Source organism: Phoca vitulina, unplaced genomic scaffold (assembly GCF_004348235.1).
Source record: "Phoca vitulina isolate PV1807 unplaced genomic scaffold, GSC_HSeal_1.0 scaffold63, whole genome shotgun sequence".
Lineage (NCBI taxonomy): Eukaryota > Metazoa > Chordata > Mammalia > Carnivora > Phocidae > Phoca > Phoca vitulina.
Window position 1 is genome coordinate 4,704,445 of NW_022589766.1, and position 18,184 is coordinate 4,722,628.

General features: G+C 39.4%; 1 protein-coding gene across 4 annotated transcripts in view; it reads left to right on the forward strand.

Moving 5' to 3' along the window:
* HADHB (hydroxyacyl-CoA dehydrogenase trifunctional multienzyme complex subunit beta) overlaps positions 1-18,184 on the forward strand; it is a 37,644-nt gene that overhangs the window by 549 nt on the left and 18,911 nt on the right. Inside the window, exons 1-5 of one of the 4 annotated variants that reach the window (XM_032391469.1) lie at positions 4,473-4,494; positions 6,817-6,891; positions 6,998-7,042; positions 13,767-13,866; positions 16,503-16,547. In XM_032391469.1, the coding sequence (XP_032247360.1) occupies positions 6,825-6,891; positions 6,998-7,042; positions 13,767-13,866; positions 16,503-16,547 (257 nt within the window). In that variant the 5' untranslated portion in view covers positions 4,473-4,494; positions 6,817-6,824. Of the gene's footprint in view, positions 1-4,472; positions 4,495-4,655; positions 4,762-6,816; positions 6,892-6,997; positions 7,043-13,766; positions 13,867-16,502; positions 16,548-18,184 lie in introns of those variants that run through there. The other 3 variants (XM_032391466.1, XM_032391468.1, XM_032391465.1) reach the window with 3 other exon arrangements.

Here is an 18,184-nt window from a genome sequence, read left to right on the forward strand (position 1 = left end):
GGCGTGTGGGAGGAGTCGAGATACTCGGAGACTTAATGTTCCTGAGCATTTTCTAACCTGGAAGGGATCTGCCGATCATCTGGTCATTCATCACTTTCACTTTATAGGTGAAGCCCATGAATCAGCGTGAGTGGGCTTATCTGTGGCCACAGGTGGTGGAAATAGGACTAGAGCCTCCGTCTATTCTCGTCACGAGCTCTGCATTGCATAATAGCGGTTTTGTGTTGGAAAGATGAGTTCAAGTCCTTGAGTAATGCGATTGATTCCAAACGAAATAACGTTAATTTGCAAAAAGGGTTCTTGATCTCCAGAGGCCCTCCCAACTGATAAGATTTTTACAATTAAAAGCTTGTCTTCTGTCCTCATGCGCTCTTATGCATATAATTCTGTTTAGTGCTTACTATTTAGATAAGGGGTAGTAAATTTTTTTGTTAAGGGCCACATAGTAAAAACCCATATTGATCTCGTATATTTTTTGTTTTGTTTTCTACAACTCTTTAAAAGTGTAAAAACTCTTTTTTTTTTAAAAATATTTTATTTATTTATTTGACAGAGAGAGACACAGTGAGAGAAGAAACACAAGCAGGGGGAGTGGGAGAGAGAGAAGCAGGCTCCCCGCAGAGCAGGGAGCCCCATGCGAGGCTCCATCCCAGGACTCTGGGATCAGGACCCGAGCCGAAGGCAGCCGCTTAACGACTGAGCCACCCAGGCGCCCCTAAAAGTGAAAAAAAACTCTTGTTAGCTAAAGGCCATCCTCTTTGGCTCACTTTTTTGTTCTTTGTACTCTCAGTGAAATCATAAGCTCCATCAGGGCAGAAATGTTATGCTTCTTACTGTGGCTTACAGTAAGTACATTTATACCACTACCCAGTAATATTGATAGAGCAAACATGTAGGATCCTTGCTATGTATCAGGCACTGTTCTAAGTGCTTTGTGTGTATTAATTTAGTTACTCCTCACAGCAACCCTATGAGGTAGGTACTGGGATTATCTACATTTTACAGATGAATTATCTACATCTTACTCTAAGACAAAAAGATTAAGTAACTTGCTTAAGGTCATAAAACTAGGGTGGAGTCAGGATTTGGATTTAGACAGTCTGGTTTTAGACTCTGTGCTCTTTCATTGTATTGTGTCTTAATGATAGTGTTAACAGTGAGCTGTTAAGCCACTCCATTTTGCTTTTTTTTTTTTTAAGATTTTATGAGAGAGAGAGAGAACGTGAACGTGGGGGCAGAGGGAGAGGGAGAAAGCAGTCTCCATGGGGAGCTCCTGGGATCATGACCTGAGCCTAAGGCAGACGCTTAACTGAGCCACCCAGGTGCCCCCCCCGCCCCATTTTGCTTTCATTGCTTGCCTAGCACCTTCTTCCTTTCCCTCACTCCCAGGTGCCTGCAACTTTATGCATCTTTTCATAGTTACACAGCCAACTCCAGCTTACTCTGATCCAGTTTCCATGCTTCTCAAATCCTTGAGTCAAAAAGGTCTATTTCCTAAAATTTAGAGCAAATGACAATAAAGGTCAACTCTTCCATAGGGTAGTTCGCTTAGTCTTTCTTTTGAAGCGTATTTTTAATCAATTATTGAACTAATAATATTTTTCAGAAACTACAGAGAAAATAAATACACCTGTAGTTCCACCACCCAGAGATAACTACTATTAACATTTTGCTTAAAAAAAAACATAAACCAAAACATTTTGCTGTGTATTTTTCTGGACATTTTTTATGCACTTGTATATTTTTATATATTTAAATATTAATATATGGCGATTTTAAATGAAACTAGAATTATACTGTACATGAAAAATAAAACGTTCGGGGCGCCTGGGTGGCTCAGCAGTTAAGCATCTGCCTTCGGCTCAGGTTATAATCCCGGGGTCCTGGGATTGAGCCCCGCGTTGGGCTCCTTGCTCAGTGGGAGGCTTGCTTGTGTTCCCTCTCTCGCTGTGTCTCTGTCAAATAAATAAAATTTACAAAATTTTTTTGAGAAGATAGAAGAATATAAAATGAAAGCTCCTCTTTATTCCTTCCATATATAGACTCTTAGCTTTACGGACTTTGTTTTTCTTCTGTCATAAAAATGGTGTCTTACTGTACATATTGTTCTGCAGTTTGTTTTTTCATTTAATATATATTGTGGACATCTTTCTATGTTAGTATATACATGTATATCATGTTTTTTATTTTTCTTTCCAAACTGCTGCACAGTGTTCCATGGTATGTTTGTACTATAATTTTTTTAACTATTTCCTACTGATGGGCATTTAGATTAGTTCCAGTGTCCAGTGTGCTACAATGAACATCTTGAATATTTCTATAGGCCAGAGATCTATGTATGCTACACATACATCTTGAGTATTTCTATAGGTTAAAGAACAATTATGGGGCGCCGGGGTGGCTCAGTCATTAAGCGTCTGCCTTCTGCTCAGGTCATGATCCCGGTGTCCTGGGATCGAGCCCCGCATCAGGCTCTCTGCTCGGCGGGAGGCCTGCTTCTCCCTCTCCCACTCCCCCTGCTTGTGTTCCCTCTTTCGCTGTGTTTCTCGTTGTCAAATAAATAAAATCTTTAAAAAAAAAAAAACAATTATAGGAATTATTGGGCTCAGAAATTCACAATTTAAATTTTGTTAGATAATTAAAAATTGCCTTCCAAAACCTTAGCAGTTTATGCTTTTATCAACTGTATATGGAAGTGCCTAAATCCATTCTTACTAGAATTACGTGTTAACAATGTTAATTTTTTGCCAATTTTACAACCCCACAATGATACCTTGTTTTAATTGAAAAAAAATTTTTTTTTCTTTTTTAAAGATTTTATTTATTTATTTGACAGAGAGATAGAGAGCACAAGTAGGCAGAGGGAGAGGGAGAAGCAGGCTCTCCACTGAGCAGGGAGCCGGACGTGGGGCTCGATCCCAGGACCCCACGATCATGACCTGAGCCGAAGGCAGCTGCTTAACCGACTGAGCCACCCAGGCGCCCCGAAAAAATGTTTTTATTGTTAGGTTGAACATTTAAAATTTTGTTTAACATTTTTATTTCTGTGAATTGCTCTTTTGCTTTTTTTCCTTTAGTCATGTATCAGTAAGGAACCTTTCAGTTGCAAATAACAAAATTCAACTCAAATTGTCTTATTCAAGGGGTTTGTTGTCTAACAACTGGAAAGCACAAAGGGAGGATGGGTTTCGGATATGATTCAGTTAGGGCTCTAGTTTCCTTTTCCGGAAATTCTCGGCTCTGTCCTCTTTTGGGATCGATCAGCTCTGTGCTTAGATTAGCTTTTTTCATGTTTGCAAACTGTGGTAGCTGTGCCAAGCCTCAGAAGGACAGATTTATGTTCCAGAATTCCAGGCAGAATACTGACTGGAATGTAAGACTGACTAAATTATTATTCCTAAATCAAGTCAATACTATGCACCATTGTTTTAGGCCTTGGTTACCTGAACCAATGATCTAGGCAAAGAGAATGAAATTATTCTGATTGGTTTAAACCCTGGAGTTGGGCTGGATTCAATCCCCTGTAAACTACATATGGCAATTGCATAATGGAGTCAAATGGATATTTGGGTGAAAACCACAGATTCCATTATAGATTCTCTTTTGTCTATAATTTGTAATAGTTCTTTATGGGTTATGGATATTAACCCTTTGTCTGTTTTATGCATTACAAATATTTTCTCTGAATCTATATATATATAAAATTAGATTAATCACATCTGGAATTGATTTGTACCTGTATGAGTTATGGACCTAAAGTTTTTTCCAGATGATTAGCCATTTCCCCAACAAATTCAGTGAAAAATTCATCTTTTTCCCCGCTTATTTGAAATGTTATCTTTTTTTTTGAGACAGAGGGAGAGAATCTTTTTTTTTTTTTTTTTTTTTAAGATTTATTTATTTTAGAGAGAGGGACAGTGGAAGGGGCAGAGAGAGAGTCCTAAGCAGACTCCACCCTGAGCGTGGAGCCCATTGGGCTCTGTCTCAGGACCCTGAGATCATGACTGGAGCCGAAACCAAGAGTCAGACGCTTAACAGACTATGCCACCCAGGCTCCCTTACTTAAGGGAATTTGTATCTAAGACTGGTGTGACATGTGTACCTTCTGCAAACAGGGGTGCTTATCTCATGGGCCTGTTTGTGTCTCCGTGGCTAGAGTCTTTTGAATATCCCTAGGCTGGTGAGCCTAGAGTTTGGATTCCTTCTTCTCTTTTCAAACCACATATTCGGAAAAATGTGATCTTTTTTTTTTTTTTTTTTTTTTTTTTGAAATGTTTAGGGCTCCTTTTTTTTGTTTTTTAAAACCCAAGAGAAAGTTAGGGTTTTTTTTTTTTTTTTTTTTTTTTTTTTTAAGATTCCATTCATTTATTTGGGAGAGAGTGAGAGGGAGAAGCAACTCCCTGCTGAGCAGAGAGCCGAGGTGGAGCTTGATCCCATGACCCTGAGATCACGACCTGAACTGAAAGCAAACGCCCAACCAACTGAGCCACCCAGGTGCCCCCATATTATCTTTTTAAGGCTTTTATATTATCTATTATATTTGTGTAACAGATTACCCCAAAATTTAGCAGATCAAAACAATAAAAATTTATTATCTCATACAGCTTCTGGGGGTGACTTAGCTGGGTTGTTCTGACTTTATTTCTCATAAGGTTGCAGTCAGAATGTTGGCCAGGGCAGTCGTCATCTGAGACCTTGCCTGTGCTTGAGGATCCACTTCCAAGCTCAGGTGACTGTTAGCAGGTGGCAGTTCCTCACCACGTGAGTCACTTCATAGGGCTGTTCAAGATGTGCCAGCTGGCTTCCCCCAGAATGAGTGCGTGATTGGAGAGAAAGAACAAGAGCAAAGCTGCAGTATTCATTATACCTTAATCTCAGAAGTGACATGCCGTCACTTCTGATATATTCTTTTTTTTTTTTTAAAGATTTTATTTATTTATTTGAGTGAGAAGAGGGAGAGTGAGAGGGAAAAGCAGACTCCCCGCTGAGCAGGGAGCCCAACGTGGGGCTCGATCCCAGGACCCTGGGACCATGACCTGAGCCGAAGGCAGACGCTTAACCACCTGAGCCACCCAGGGGCCCCTCTTCTTTTGTTTGCACAGACCAACTGTGGTACATTGTTGGGGGTGACTATACAAGGGTATAAATAAATAAATAAAGGTGGAGATTATTGGGAGCCATCTTGGAGGCTGTCTACCACCACCTTCATAGGCAAATTTCACCAGCTTATTCTTACCTTTTTTTTTTTTTTAAGTTAAAACGTATTTCAAAATTGAGAAATTATAAAAGATGGACAATGACCAGTCTTCCTTACACCCTGTCCTCTAGTTACTCAGTTTCCTTCCTTTTTAATGTGTTATTTCTACCTCAGGGATATTTTATATAGATACAAGGAAATATATATATTATTTTTCCTCGTTTTGACATGAACAGTAGTAGCTGTATACTATTTTACACCTAGCTTTTTTCACTTAATACAGGTTAACAGTGTGGTTCCATATTGGTATATAACCATTTCCTTATCTTTCATAGCTGCATAATACTTCTTTGGGTGGTTGTAGTGTGGTTTACTTAATCAATTCCCTATTTTTGGTTCTTCTGGTATTTTACTATTACAAACAGTGGTGACATGCATGTCCCATGTGCGTTAGTAACGTCCTGGAAGTAGAAGTGGAATTGCTGGATCAATGCAGTTACAGTTTTGACAGTTAATTGGCAAATTGCCCTCCATAGGGATTGCCCCAGGTTGGCCTCTCAGCAGCAGTATCTTTGTGCATACTCTTAGCACACAGAGTAAGTCAGACCTTCCAGTCTTTGCCAGTGTCACAGGTCAAATATTGTATCTCTCTGGTGGTTTCTATTTGCATTTCTTTTAGGAATGAGTTTGAACTTCTTTTCATATATCTAAGAGCCATATGTTATTTCCATTTCTATGAATGGTGTGTTCATGTCCTTTGCTCGTTTTTTTTCTTCCTGATTTGTAGGAATTCATTTTTTAAGAATTTAGGGGAGCAGCTAATATATTTTAAATATTTTTTGATATGTAGGGTTTTAATATTTTTTAAATTATTTTGAAACCGTAGCAAACTTATTAAAAAGTAGCAAGTGAGGGGGGCCTGGTGGCTCAATCAGTTAAGCAGCCAACTCTTGGTTTCAGCTCAGGTCATGATCTTGGGATTGTGAGATTGAGCCCCCCATCAGGCTCTATGCTCAGTGCAGAGTCTGTTTCAGATTCTCTCTCCCACTCGCTCTCCCTCCAGCTCACACACTCTCTCTCTCTTAAATAAATAAAATCTTAATAAAAAGTAGCAAGTGCAATGCACAAACTTTTTTCTTAGAGCATTTGGAAGTAAGCTGCTAACAGGACACTACACCACCCCTGAATAGTGCACTAATCACAATACAGCTTTCAAAGTCAGCAAATTAACATTGTTGGCTTCATGGTCATGTCCAGCAACCTCTCTACTCCTTTGGCCCTGGAGAAGGACATAAACTCTGGAGCTAGACTGCCTGGCTTCAGATCCCAATTCTGCCTCTTATTAGCTGTGGCTCTTTGGGCAAGTCACTCAATCCCTGTAGGCTTCAGTTTTCTCATCTCTTACAAAGAGTGTAATGATAATGCTTAAAATTGTCATTTGCACGCTATGAAAGACATGTCAGTGTAGCTATGAGAATATTATTAGAGGAAGGATAGTTGGTAATACATTAAATTTTATAGTACTTTATAGTTACCATGGATAAGATTATCAGAGATCATAGACTATTAAGCCACAAATTGTTCAAATAACCCAGGATATATTTTTGTTCTCTTTTCAGATTTCAGAATGACTTCCATCTTGACTTACACATTTAAAAATCTTCCCAATACATCAAAATGGGCCCTCCGATTTTGTAAGTTTAATTTCTTCTTTTTTTAAGATGAGATTTAGATTTATAAGCATCTTACACAGGCATTGAATTGTACTGCTTTTTGTAAACAATTTATTTTATCTTCTAGCTGTAAGACCTCTGAGCTGTTCCTCCCAGCTACGAGCTGCCCCAGGTACAGTAATTTATAAAATAAACATTTCTGGTTTAAGTGTTAGATTCTAGATCTGTGAATTCTGAATAAAAACCAAGACTAATTTGCAAAGTCTTCCTTTTCTATGAGCAACAGGAACATCACTATTGCCTTCAAATTAAAACAATATAGGGCTAACCAGTCATGATGTTGCATGGTGTAGGGTTGACAGGAGGCTGCTGCTGGAGTCATGGCAGGTCCATGAACCCTGCTGGTCAGTTTACTCGGCTGTCAGGCCAGGAGATGATGACCGTACAGACATTCTTGAGGCAAAGTCAGATTTTTAATTTGCAATTACTGGTAAGCTTCTCTGTTGATGAACATATACAAGAGGACCCATTCCTGAAACGTGGGTGACTGGGGAACTAGTAAATAAAAGAATGTTGTTGGGAACGCCTGGGTGGCTCAGTCAGTTAAGCGTCTGCCTTCGGCTCAGGTCATGATCTTGGGGTTCTGGGATTGAGCCCCATGTCGGGCTCTCTGCTCAGCGAGGAGTCTGCTTCTCCCTCTCCCTGTGCCGTACCCCCTGCTCATGCTCGCTTGCTCTCTCTCTCACTCTCAAATAAATGAATAAAATCTTTAGAAAAAATAAAAGAATGTTATTTAGTCAATATGAAATGAAAAAGTAGGGAAATGCGTTGATTTTATATGGTCATACCGACCCTTGGTAAACCCAGTGTAGATACGTATCTTCACTGGCCAGAGCTTAAAACACTCTGACATGTTCATACCATTATTCTCTTTGCTCGGGTCCTCAAGTGACCTATGATTTATGATTTTGGTTTATTACGGTATTTCTACTTGGACAATAGTTTGATAGAAAAGCACTTTACCAGAATTCAGAAGACCTCTACTCTGTTCCCAGTTCTGTCTCTTTCTGGGCACTGTGGCCTTGAATTGGTCACTTAACTTCCCTGTGCTTTAATTTCTTTGTCTAAAAAAGAATAATAATTCTAGGCGTCTTAGCCTCAAGTTATGAAGATATCTCAAAGTACTTTGAAAACTAAGCCCACTATGAGTGTAAGATAATATTTTTATATTTTACATATAGTATATTGTCAGAGGTCTATTGCCTAATCCCACCTAGCTTAGTTTCATGTTGTCATGTAACAATTATATTTCTTCTGGCCTCTAAATTCTAGCTAGAAAATGGATTTGTCTTAGCTTCATGAAGAATAATTCCTTTTTGTCTCATTTACCTTTTCTCTAATTCAAATGTTTGCCTGCATGCTTTTGCTTTGCAGTCACACAAATGGACCCGATTCTTGACAACTGGGAGGTCAAACTGAATACCAACAGAGGGAAAGCATTTATCTGGCCACTTAGAGCATTTTCCTTTATACCATTCTTTAACTTTTTCTGTTTCTGTCTCCTCAACTATATTGCAAGCCCTTGTGAGACTGGAGCCTTTTTATATCCCTGGTGTCTAACAGTGATTTGTGTTGGTCCTGCTGAAGATCGTGTACAAGAAAGCACATGATAAGACAAAGGAATGTGACCAACTGATTGGTGGGGAGGGAGCAGGCTTATGCTGAACAGGTTTTAGGTTGCAGTAATTTTATAACGTATTTCTCTTGAAGCTCATGTGAATGTCCGTGCTTGACAGAACTCTTAGGATAAAGGATTTAGAATAGAGGGATACAGAATTTATTGATGTTTCAGTCTTTAGATGGACTTAAGTGTCTGATGGAAATTTTGACTGATTCAGTGGTTATATCTCTATTTGTTACGTATCTATGTCTACACACACACACACACACACACACACACACACAGGGATAATACATGACACATATTTTATCTGCTTTGACCCTAATTGTATGTGTAAAATACAGAATGTATATCAGCCATAGAATCCTAGGTTTTGGAGTTGGGAGGAGGTCATCTAGTCCAGCAAGTAATAAAGTTTTGGCAGGGCAGGGACTAGAACCCAGATATTTTAACTCCCAACTCAGATTCTTATAATACATTGTTATTGTGTGCCCATATGCTGTGGAATACATAAAAAGGAGCCTTTGAGAAAATTCTGATGTGGGTAGGAGCCAGTGTGCACAAGAAACAGAATGAGAGTCCTTTGGGTGACTGTTCAGTACATAATGAATAACGAATATTATTTTTAAATGTGGCTTGTAGCATTAGTTTAATTACTTTATAATATGCTAAATTGTTTAGAATAGCCAATTGTTGCCCCAGAGGTTGCCACAGAAGTTCAGAGGCAGGAACTACAGGTAACCGTAGTTATCAGAGAAGGCTTTACTAGGAGGTGGAACGTGAACTAGGCCTTGCAGGATGAGTAAGAATTAGATGGACAGAAGAGGCCACTCAGATGGGAGGGTACGTGAAAAAGGCAGCGACGTTGAAATGAGCAAATGAGCAGTGTGAGGGGCTGGGAGCTTGCTCATCTTATTACACGTTGAGAAGGGGGAAATTCTTTGGGATGGTTAAGGTGGAGCCTAGTAAGCAGGGAATTCATTAGAAGAGTCAGGAATTTGAATTTTATCTGTAAGTGTATAAAAGGGAAATGAGGTCAGTGGAATGACATGATGGCATGTCATCTGACTTCCCCTTACTGCTTTATTCCCTCCAAGGTCAGTCACGAGTAATCTGCAGAATCTTTTAATTCAGTGGCCTCTTTGCAGTCCTCATTCTCCGTGAGGATTGAAGCATTTGACCACCTTGTGCTCCTTGATACCCTCCTGCTTTTGCTGTCATGCACTGTTCTCTCCTCAGGTTTACCTCCTGTCCTACATCTTCTCTCTGCCCCCTGACTTAAAGCCAAGTGTCTTGAATTGTGAGCAGTGAACGCGCTCACGTGAAGGATAAGAGGGCCAGAGTGTACTGCAGCTGGGGAGGCGTTAGGAACCAAGCAGCCCTAGGGACTGGCTGCTCTGTCTTTCTCGTGGGCTGATAGTCTGTTGCTTTCCTGGCTTTGCGACTTCTCTCTTTATATCCTCCACTCTTCCTGCTGGCTTCTTTGCACACTCAAGCTTTTCGCTGCCCCATAACTGGCTTACAAGTAACCTCAGTTTATCAGTACCCTGGTTTTTCCTCATGGCATCCTTTCAGCTTCAACTAATTAGCGTTTTTCTTTATGCTTCTTTGTGTAGATTCCTAAGAGAGAGAATCTCACTGGCATAGCGTATCACTTACAGGTAGATGACATGAGTTACTGGTTGGCCATTCTATGGATTGACTTTTGTGGTCCAGTACGTATTTGGAATCTAATTAGCCTTGCTGTGGGCTTAGGGACACGGTGTCTGTGGCTGCCCCTTTGGCAGGGACTCTGAGCAGGGCAGCTGCCTTTAGTGGGGGTAATGGGTGAGCAGGCACTATAAAATCTGTCTCTGTTTTTCTTCTTCGTTCTAAACTGCAAATATCTCCTGGCTCTCCTGTCTGTACCTCACTTCTCTTCAGAGCTTTACCTGTCGAAGGGACATATCTACCTGGGTGTATCTCTGTCACTTCAAAGTTAGCATGTTTGTAAGTGAAGTCCTCTTTCTTCCCAAACTAGTTCTTACTCTGTGTAGAATGGTTAGGTTTTCTTAAGCTCTAAAGCTTCCGTTATAGTCCTGTTTTTCTTTCTTTCCGTATCTGATTGGTCACCAGGATACCTCGTCTTCCTTTATAAAATCCCTTGCATTGGTCCGTTCCTTTCCATTCACACATCGATGCTACCTTTATCCTGGCTTTTAGCACCACGTGCTTGGGTTTGCCACGGCCTCCTTGCTTATCCCCCTGTGCCTTTATGTCCTTCACCAGAACATCTCCATTACAGCTGCCAGGGAAATCTTTGTACCCCATTTTATCATGACTCCTACCTTTGACTATTACTTTCTTCAAGTCGATTGGGGATATTTATCATCAATAATTCTTTATGATATTAGTAGGCGTGGTAAGGTCAGAAAAGTATACATAAGTATATGCGTGTACATGCATTAAAAGAAAAAAAGTTTGAAAGTATATACACCAAATTAACAGTATCTAACCCAAAGGAAATAATATGGCAGGGGAAGACATCAAGAGAGAACTTTAGTTTTTATTCTCCATATTTTAGTATTTTTTTTGCCACAAGCATATATTCATGTTTTTTTTAATTAAAAAATTAGAGAAAGGTTGCTCTCTTTTTATTGAAGTATAATTAACACACAGTGTTATTAGTTTCAGGTGTACAATGTAATGATTCAACAGTTCTGTACATTACTGAGTGCTCATCAAGATAAGTGTACGCTTAATTAACACTTCACCTGTTTCACCCTGCCCCACATCTCCTCTGGCAACCACTAGTTTGTTCTCTTTATTTAAGAGTCTGGGTTTTCTTGTCTTTTTTTCGTTGTTCATTTGTTTTGTTTCTTAAATTCCACATATGAGTGAAATCACATGGTATTTGTCTTTCTCTGACTTATTTCACTTAGCATTATACCCTCTAGGTTCATCCATGTTGCAGATGCCAAGATCTCATTTTTTTTATACTCCATTGTGTGTGTGTGTGTGTGCATGCGTGTGTGTATGTGTGTGTATACACATCTTCTCCATTCATCTATGGGTGGGTACTTGGGTTGCTTCCATATCTTGGCTATTGTAAGTACTGCTACAATAAACATAGGGGTGCATGTTATCTATTTGAATTAGTGTTTTCATATTCTTTGGGTAAATACCCAGTAGTGGAATTACTAGATTGTTATGGTATTTTCTTTTTTTTTAAGATTTTATTTATTTATTTGACAGAGAGAGCGATAGCGAGAGCAGGAACACAAGCAGGGGGAGTGGGAGAGGGAGAAGCAGGCCTCCTGGCGAGCAGGGAGTCCGATGTGGGACTCGATCCCAGGACCCTGGGATCATGACCTGAGCCGAAGGCAGACACTTAACGACTGAGCCACCCAGGCACCCCAGTTATGGTATTTTCTGTTTTTAATTTTTTGAGGAACCTCCATACTGTCTTCCACAGTGGCTGCACCAATTTGCATTTCCCCCAACAGTGCATAAAGGCTCCTTTTTCTCCACATCCTTGTCAATACTTATTATTTCTTATCTTTTTGATTTTAGCCATTCTTACAGGTATAAGGTGAAATCACATTGTAGTTTTGATTTGCATTTGCCTGTTGATTAGTGGTGTTAAGCATATCTTCATGTGTCTATTGGCCATTTGTATGTCTTCTTTGGAAAAATGTCTGTTCAGGTTCTCTGCCCATTTTTAATCAGATTATTTGGGGTTTTTTTGGTGTTGAGTTGTATAAGTTCTTTATATATTTTGCATTCTTTTTTTTTTTTTGAGAGAGAGTGCAAATAGAGGGAAGGCGCAAAGGGAGAGGGAGAGAGAGAATCTGAAGCAGACTCCATGCTGAACGGGAGGAGCCCGACGTTGGGCTCAATCTCACGACCCCAAGATCATGACCTGAGCTAAAGCCAAGCCTCTGCCTTGTCGTTTTGTTGATGGTTTCCTTTGCTGTGTAAAAGCTTTTTATTTTGATGTAGCCCCATTAGTTTATTTTTGCTTTTGTTTCCCTTGCCTCGGGAGGCATATCTAGAAAGATACTGGTATAGCTAATGTTAGGGAAATGACTGCCTGTGCTATCTTCTAGGAGCTTTATGGTTTCAGGTCTCACATTTAGATCTTACAACCCATTTTGAGTTTATTTTTGTGTATGCTGGAAGAAAGTGGTCCAGTTTCATTCTTTTACATGTAACTGTCCAGTTTTCCCAGCACCATTTGTTGAAGAGACTGTTTTTCCCCATTGTATATTCTTGCCTCTGTTGTCATAGATGAATTGACCATATAAGCATGGGTTTATTTCTGAGCTCTCTATTCGGTTCCATTGATCTGAGTCTATTTTTGTGCCAGTCCTATACTGGCACAAAGGTTGCTCTTTTCGTGTTAGAAAGTAGACAAATTGAGCCAAACAGAATCAGGAAGCATTCTAGGTTTTTGCAGAATAGCAAGAGTCACCAACCAGATGGCCTTTGTTTCTACATAAAAAGGCAAGAATACTAAGCTTTGTGAAGAGCAAATACCAGCTATTGGGATATCTTCTTCTTTTTTTGAGATTTTAATTTATTTTTTAAAGATTTTATCTCAGTGAGAGAGAGCGTGTGCTTGAGAGAGAGAGAAAGCGCGCGTGCACAAGCAGGGAGAGGAGCAGAGGGAGAGGGAGAAGCAGGCTCCCCGCTGAGCAGGGAGCAGGATGTGGGGCTCCTGGGATCATGACCTGAGCCGAAGGCAGACGCTTAATTGACTGAGCCACCCAGGTGCCCCAGATTTTTATTTTTTTAAGTATTCTCTACACCCAACCTGGGGCTCAAAGTTACAACCCAGAGATCAAGATTTGCATGCTCTGCTGACTGAGCCAACCAGGTAGGTGCCCTTTGACTTCTAATACTAAGGACAGACGTGTATCATATTGTTTGTTTTCAATGTGATAGATTGTCAAACATTTGATAAAAAGAAACCGTTTTCTTGATAGCATGAACACCCTCATCATTAGGTATAATCTCTGTATTTACCTTAAATATTGTTTGGAAACTTGTAAATGCTAGTCCATTTCTTAGCATTTTTGTTTGTTTGTTTTTTAATTGAAGTGGTTTGGTAAATGGCAAATGCTTCTTGGCATTGAATGAGGTAATTCTGCTTAGAATGTCTGTCTTTAAAAATGTAAAAAGTCATCTGACTTCATATATTTGAATTAACAGTTCTTTGAACTTTATCTTAAAGCCGCCCAGACCAAATCAAAGAAAACCTTAGCGAAACCCAACATAAGGAATATCGTGGTGGTGGATGGTGTTCGCATTCCGTTTTTACAGTCAGGCACTTCGTAAGTATGAAATGATTGGCTCTTGTTTTTTTCCTTTTTTCCCCAGCTTTATTCAGGTATGATTGGCAAATAAAAATTGTATATATTTAGGTTGTACAACATGATTTTTTAGTTTTTATAACCGTGAAACCGTATTTCACGATATACATTGTGAAATAATTACTACAATTGGATTAATTAACACATCTATCACCCCACGTACTTTATTTACTTCTTCTTTTAAGACACTTTCAAAAGTGGTCTTTGTAGGGGCGTTTGGGTGGCTCAGGTGGTTAAGTGTCTGCCTTCGGCTCAGTTCATGATCTCAGGGTCCTGGGATCGAGCCCCACATTGGGCTCCCTGCTCGGCAGAGAGTCTGCTTCTCCCTCTCTCTGACCCTCCTCCCCGCTTGGGCGTGCGTGCATGCTTGCGCGCGCGCGCTCTCTCTCTCTCTCTCTCTCTCTCTCTGTGTCTCAAAAAAAAGAAAGGTGGTCTTTGTAAATGTAACCCAGTAGGTAATACTATTGTTAGTGGACTAATGTATGGATAGCATTTTTATGAAATTAATGTAGAATAAGTCAAGCCGGTGGTAAAATAATATGGCAAAATTTGTTTTTCATCCTTTCTCATGAACAGGCATAGTGTAGTTTCAGATTGAACCAGCCCTATTTTGAAAACCTAGTGTGCGTCTAGATACCTTGGTTCCAGCAGAGATATGCTTTCCTTGTCTGGAGATACGTACATTGTTTCTGTGCTTCTTCAGAAGTTTGAATCCTGAGTCTGTGGGCCCCTAGGTATTTACCAGGGCCTTTAATTCATTGCTTTGGCTTCCTGGAAATGATCAGAATTGTGGTTGATAGGCTGGTCCAAATCCCAGCATGGCACAACCCCAAGTAAATGGAACCAGATGATCCTAGATGCATACAAAAATTTCCCAGAACCAAACTGCTGTTCTCCTTAGACTTTTCTTTTCCTTTTCTGTCCCCAAGTGAGGCCCAGTCTGTCCAAAAGCTGATAATGGACTTTGGTAACTAGGTTCAAACTAAATGAAACAATAGTTCTATTCCGTTCAGGTTGTTTTGATGTTTGTATTTTGAACAAGCAGTCACTAACTTAAAAATGCACTGGGGAATGTTAGGCATCTGCTAAAAATAGTGAGGCCTGTCATTATGTACTAATATAGAAAGCTCTTGAAGATGCGTTAAGTGTAAAGAGCATGGTGCAGAGCAGTGTGTAATGCCCTTGTGGAAGAGACATGCACACACATGTACACACACACACACACAAAAAAAAACAGTAAATGTTCTTTTTTAAACATCTGGTGTAGAATCTAGAGAGCATTTTCTTATAGAAGTAATGCTGTAAGTGGTGGTTACAGAGTGTTACATCATAACCCAAAGAATATTTGTATGAGTCCAATCTGATATAAATAAATGATTGAATAGATATGAGAGAGAGAACGGACACATCGTCTTTGCCAAAGAATTTCAGCTAATAAATGTAGAAGAAACGAGGAAAATAAATAAATCACCATTAGAACACCACGGTAGTAATTGCTGCAAGCAAGATCTACGAATGAATGCTAAAATGAGTGGTTGAGAAATGTTGAGAAACAAGATATTTGCGTAGCCTCAAAACTCTCTCCCCCCAAATATTTATTAATTACTGTGTTGCTTTTAACATATGTCCACAAATCCTTTGTTATTCCTTCCACTAAGAAGTGGAGCTTAATTCTCCTCCCCTTGAGTGAGGGCAGGACTAGTGACTACTTAAGTTGAGTACAGAAAGGGAAAGATAGTGGAGAAAACTGGCAGACAGCTTTAACCAAGTGATCAATGTAACATCACTAGTAATAAGTCATGTTGCTATCATGTACATTCTGATATGAAGCAATGAGAAGGGCACTTTACCTCTGTGGTATTCTTCCCCCAAACCCATGACCCTAGTCTTCAAGTGTCAAGGTCACAAAAGACAAGAAAAGGCTAAGAAACTGTCACAGATTGGAGGAAACAGAGGCATGGCCACTAAATGCATGGATTTGGTCTTGGAACAGACCAGTAAGAGGGAATTTGTAGAAAAACTGGTGAGACCCAGATAAAGTTAGCAGCTTAGCGAATAGAATTGTGCCAGTGCTGATTTCTTAGTGTTGACTGGTGCATCATAGTGCCATAAGATATTAGCATTAGGGGAAGCCAGGCAGAGGGTATTCAGGAGGTCTGGTTCTATCTTTCCAATTCTGTCGTAAATCTCAAATTACTTCAGAAAGTTTCTTAAAAGTCCTAATACATCCTGCATGTCCCTTTGGGCATTACAAAATAAATAATATATTTTAAAAATTAAAGAGAACTTAAAAGGTGGAGTTTAGTTTTAAAGAGTATGTAACATATGTCGTGCTGAACAGTGAGATACTGGGCCACATCTTTCTTAGATTCTTAGCCAGCTCAGTAGGAGTTAAGGCTTGCCAGATTGTTAAGGATGACAAATAGTAGTCACACTGTTGATTCATTTGAAATGATGGACTGCCTTTGATAGCAAAATGAAGTGCATTTTGCAGCAGCATGTGTTAGATGTTATCTCTACGGATTTCAAATAGAATGAAAACAGTTTTTATTAAACTTCTAGGCTTTTAGTTCAAGTTGTTTATTTTCTTTCCTCAGGTATAAGGACCTGATGCCACATGATTTGGCTAGAGCAGCACTTTCGTAAGTAAATGAGGTTTTATTTTACTTCTTAGTTCATTAAAAGCACTTTCTCTACTTTTTACGTGTGAAACAACGTGTTTAATAGAATTTCCATATCTAGGATATATTAACTTTTGTGTGGTGAGAAATACTTACTGGCCTTTTCAAGATTTATTTATGCATCCTTTCGGCCATATGTGCAGTACAAATTCAAGCAGCTGGTAGGTGTCAGAAATGTTTATTTTGCGGGCTTGACAGTCTCTTGGCATGACAGTGTTCTTTCAGGAATGCTGTACTAGGGGCACCTGGGTGGCTCAGTCGTTAAGCGTCTGCCTTCGGCTCAGTTCATGGTCCCAGGGTCCTGGGATCAAGCCCCGCATCAGGCTCCCTGCTCGGTGGGAAGCCTGCTTCTCCCTCTCCCGCTCCCCCTGCTTGTGTTCCCTCTCTCGCTGTGTGTGTGTCTCTCTCTGTCAAATACATAAATAAAATGTTTAAAAAAAAAAAATTCTGTACCTAGCTAGCCAATATGACTGATCAGAGTAAATACAATATATATATCTGATGATTCTTTTAGACAGTTAATATTTATCTAGAAAGAAGCCTTGAATGAGACCTGAAGATTCATGTGTAAAGCAAGTAAGAATATAAAATTAGATGTGGTTACGTGAGATTGAGATGGATGAGTAATTTGAGGAGAGTCATATAATATGTGGCTGTTTCTGCGGTGGGAATAGCACGTAAAGCATTATCTCATTTTTTATTGATGCCTTGCCTGTCTCTTCAGCCAGCCACAGGTCTTTTTTAGTTTGAAAAAAACCTTTCAGTTGACCTTTCTGCTCATCTGGTTCTTTTTCTTCTCTTCCTGCCAGACTTTAAGAATGAATGAAAGCAGCAATTGCTTCTCTTTTCTTACTAACCGTCTCCTTAATCTCATAATAATTACTTCCATTCCTACATTTCTTCGGTAACCGTACTTTGGAAACTTCTCTTCAAAACGGCTTTGTGGTCACTAAATGCACAAATCTTTTACCTGGCATGGGTCTCTTTGTATTCTCTAGCATTGACCTGTCAGCTGTACTTGACCCTGTCTTCCTTTGATTTCTTCATATTATGCCTTTATGATTTTCCTTCCCTTTTCTGAATGACTCTTCTCTACTTTTTAAAAAATTGAATCTCTTCCTCTTTCTCAAAAGTATTTGGCAAATTTTAATTCTTACAGCATTGCATTTCTTTGTACGCATGCTTTTCCTTAAAAAAAAAAATCTCATCTACTTAATATTTAATTTTTTATGTGGAGGACTCCCAAATCTCTGCATTTGACCTCTTAGACACTTCAAGTATAGCATATCAAAAATAAAAATTATCAGGGCTCCTGGCTGGAACATGCAACTTTTGATCTCAGGGTTGTGAGTTCAAGCCCCATATTGGGTGTGGAGCTTATTCAAAAAAATAAGTAAAAATTATCTTTTCCCTAAAGCCAGCTTGTTTTCCTATTTCTGATATTGGCGCCATTTCTGATTATGATCCCAGACTGGTGCTTTGCAAGTTTTCCCACAACTTTTTGTTTTAAAAACTTGTCAAATGTACAATAAAATTGAAAGAATAATACAGTGAAAACCTAAATACCTCCTACTGAGATTTAATCGTTAACCATTTTG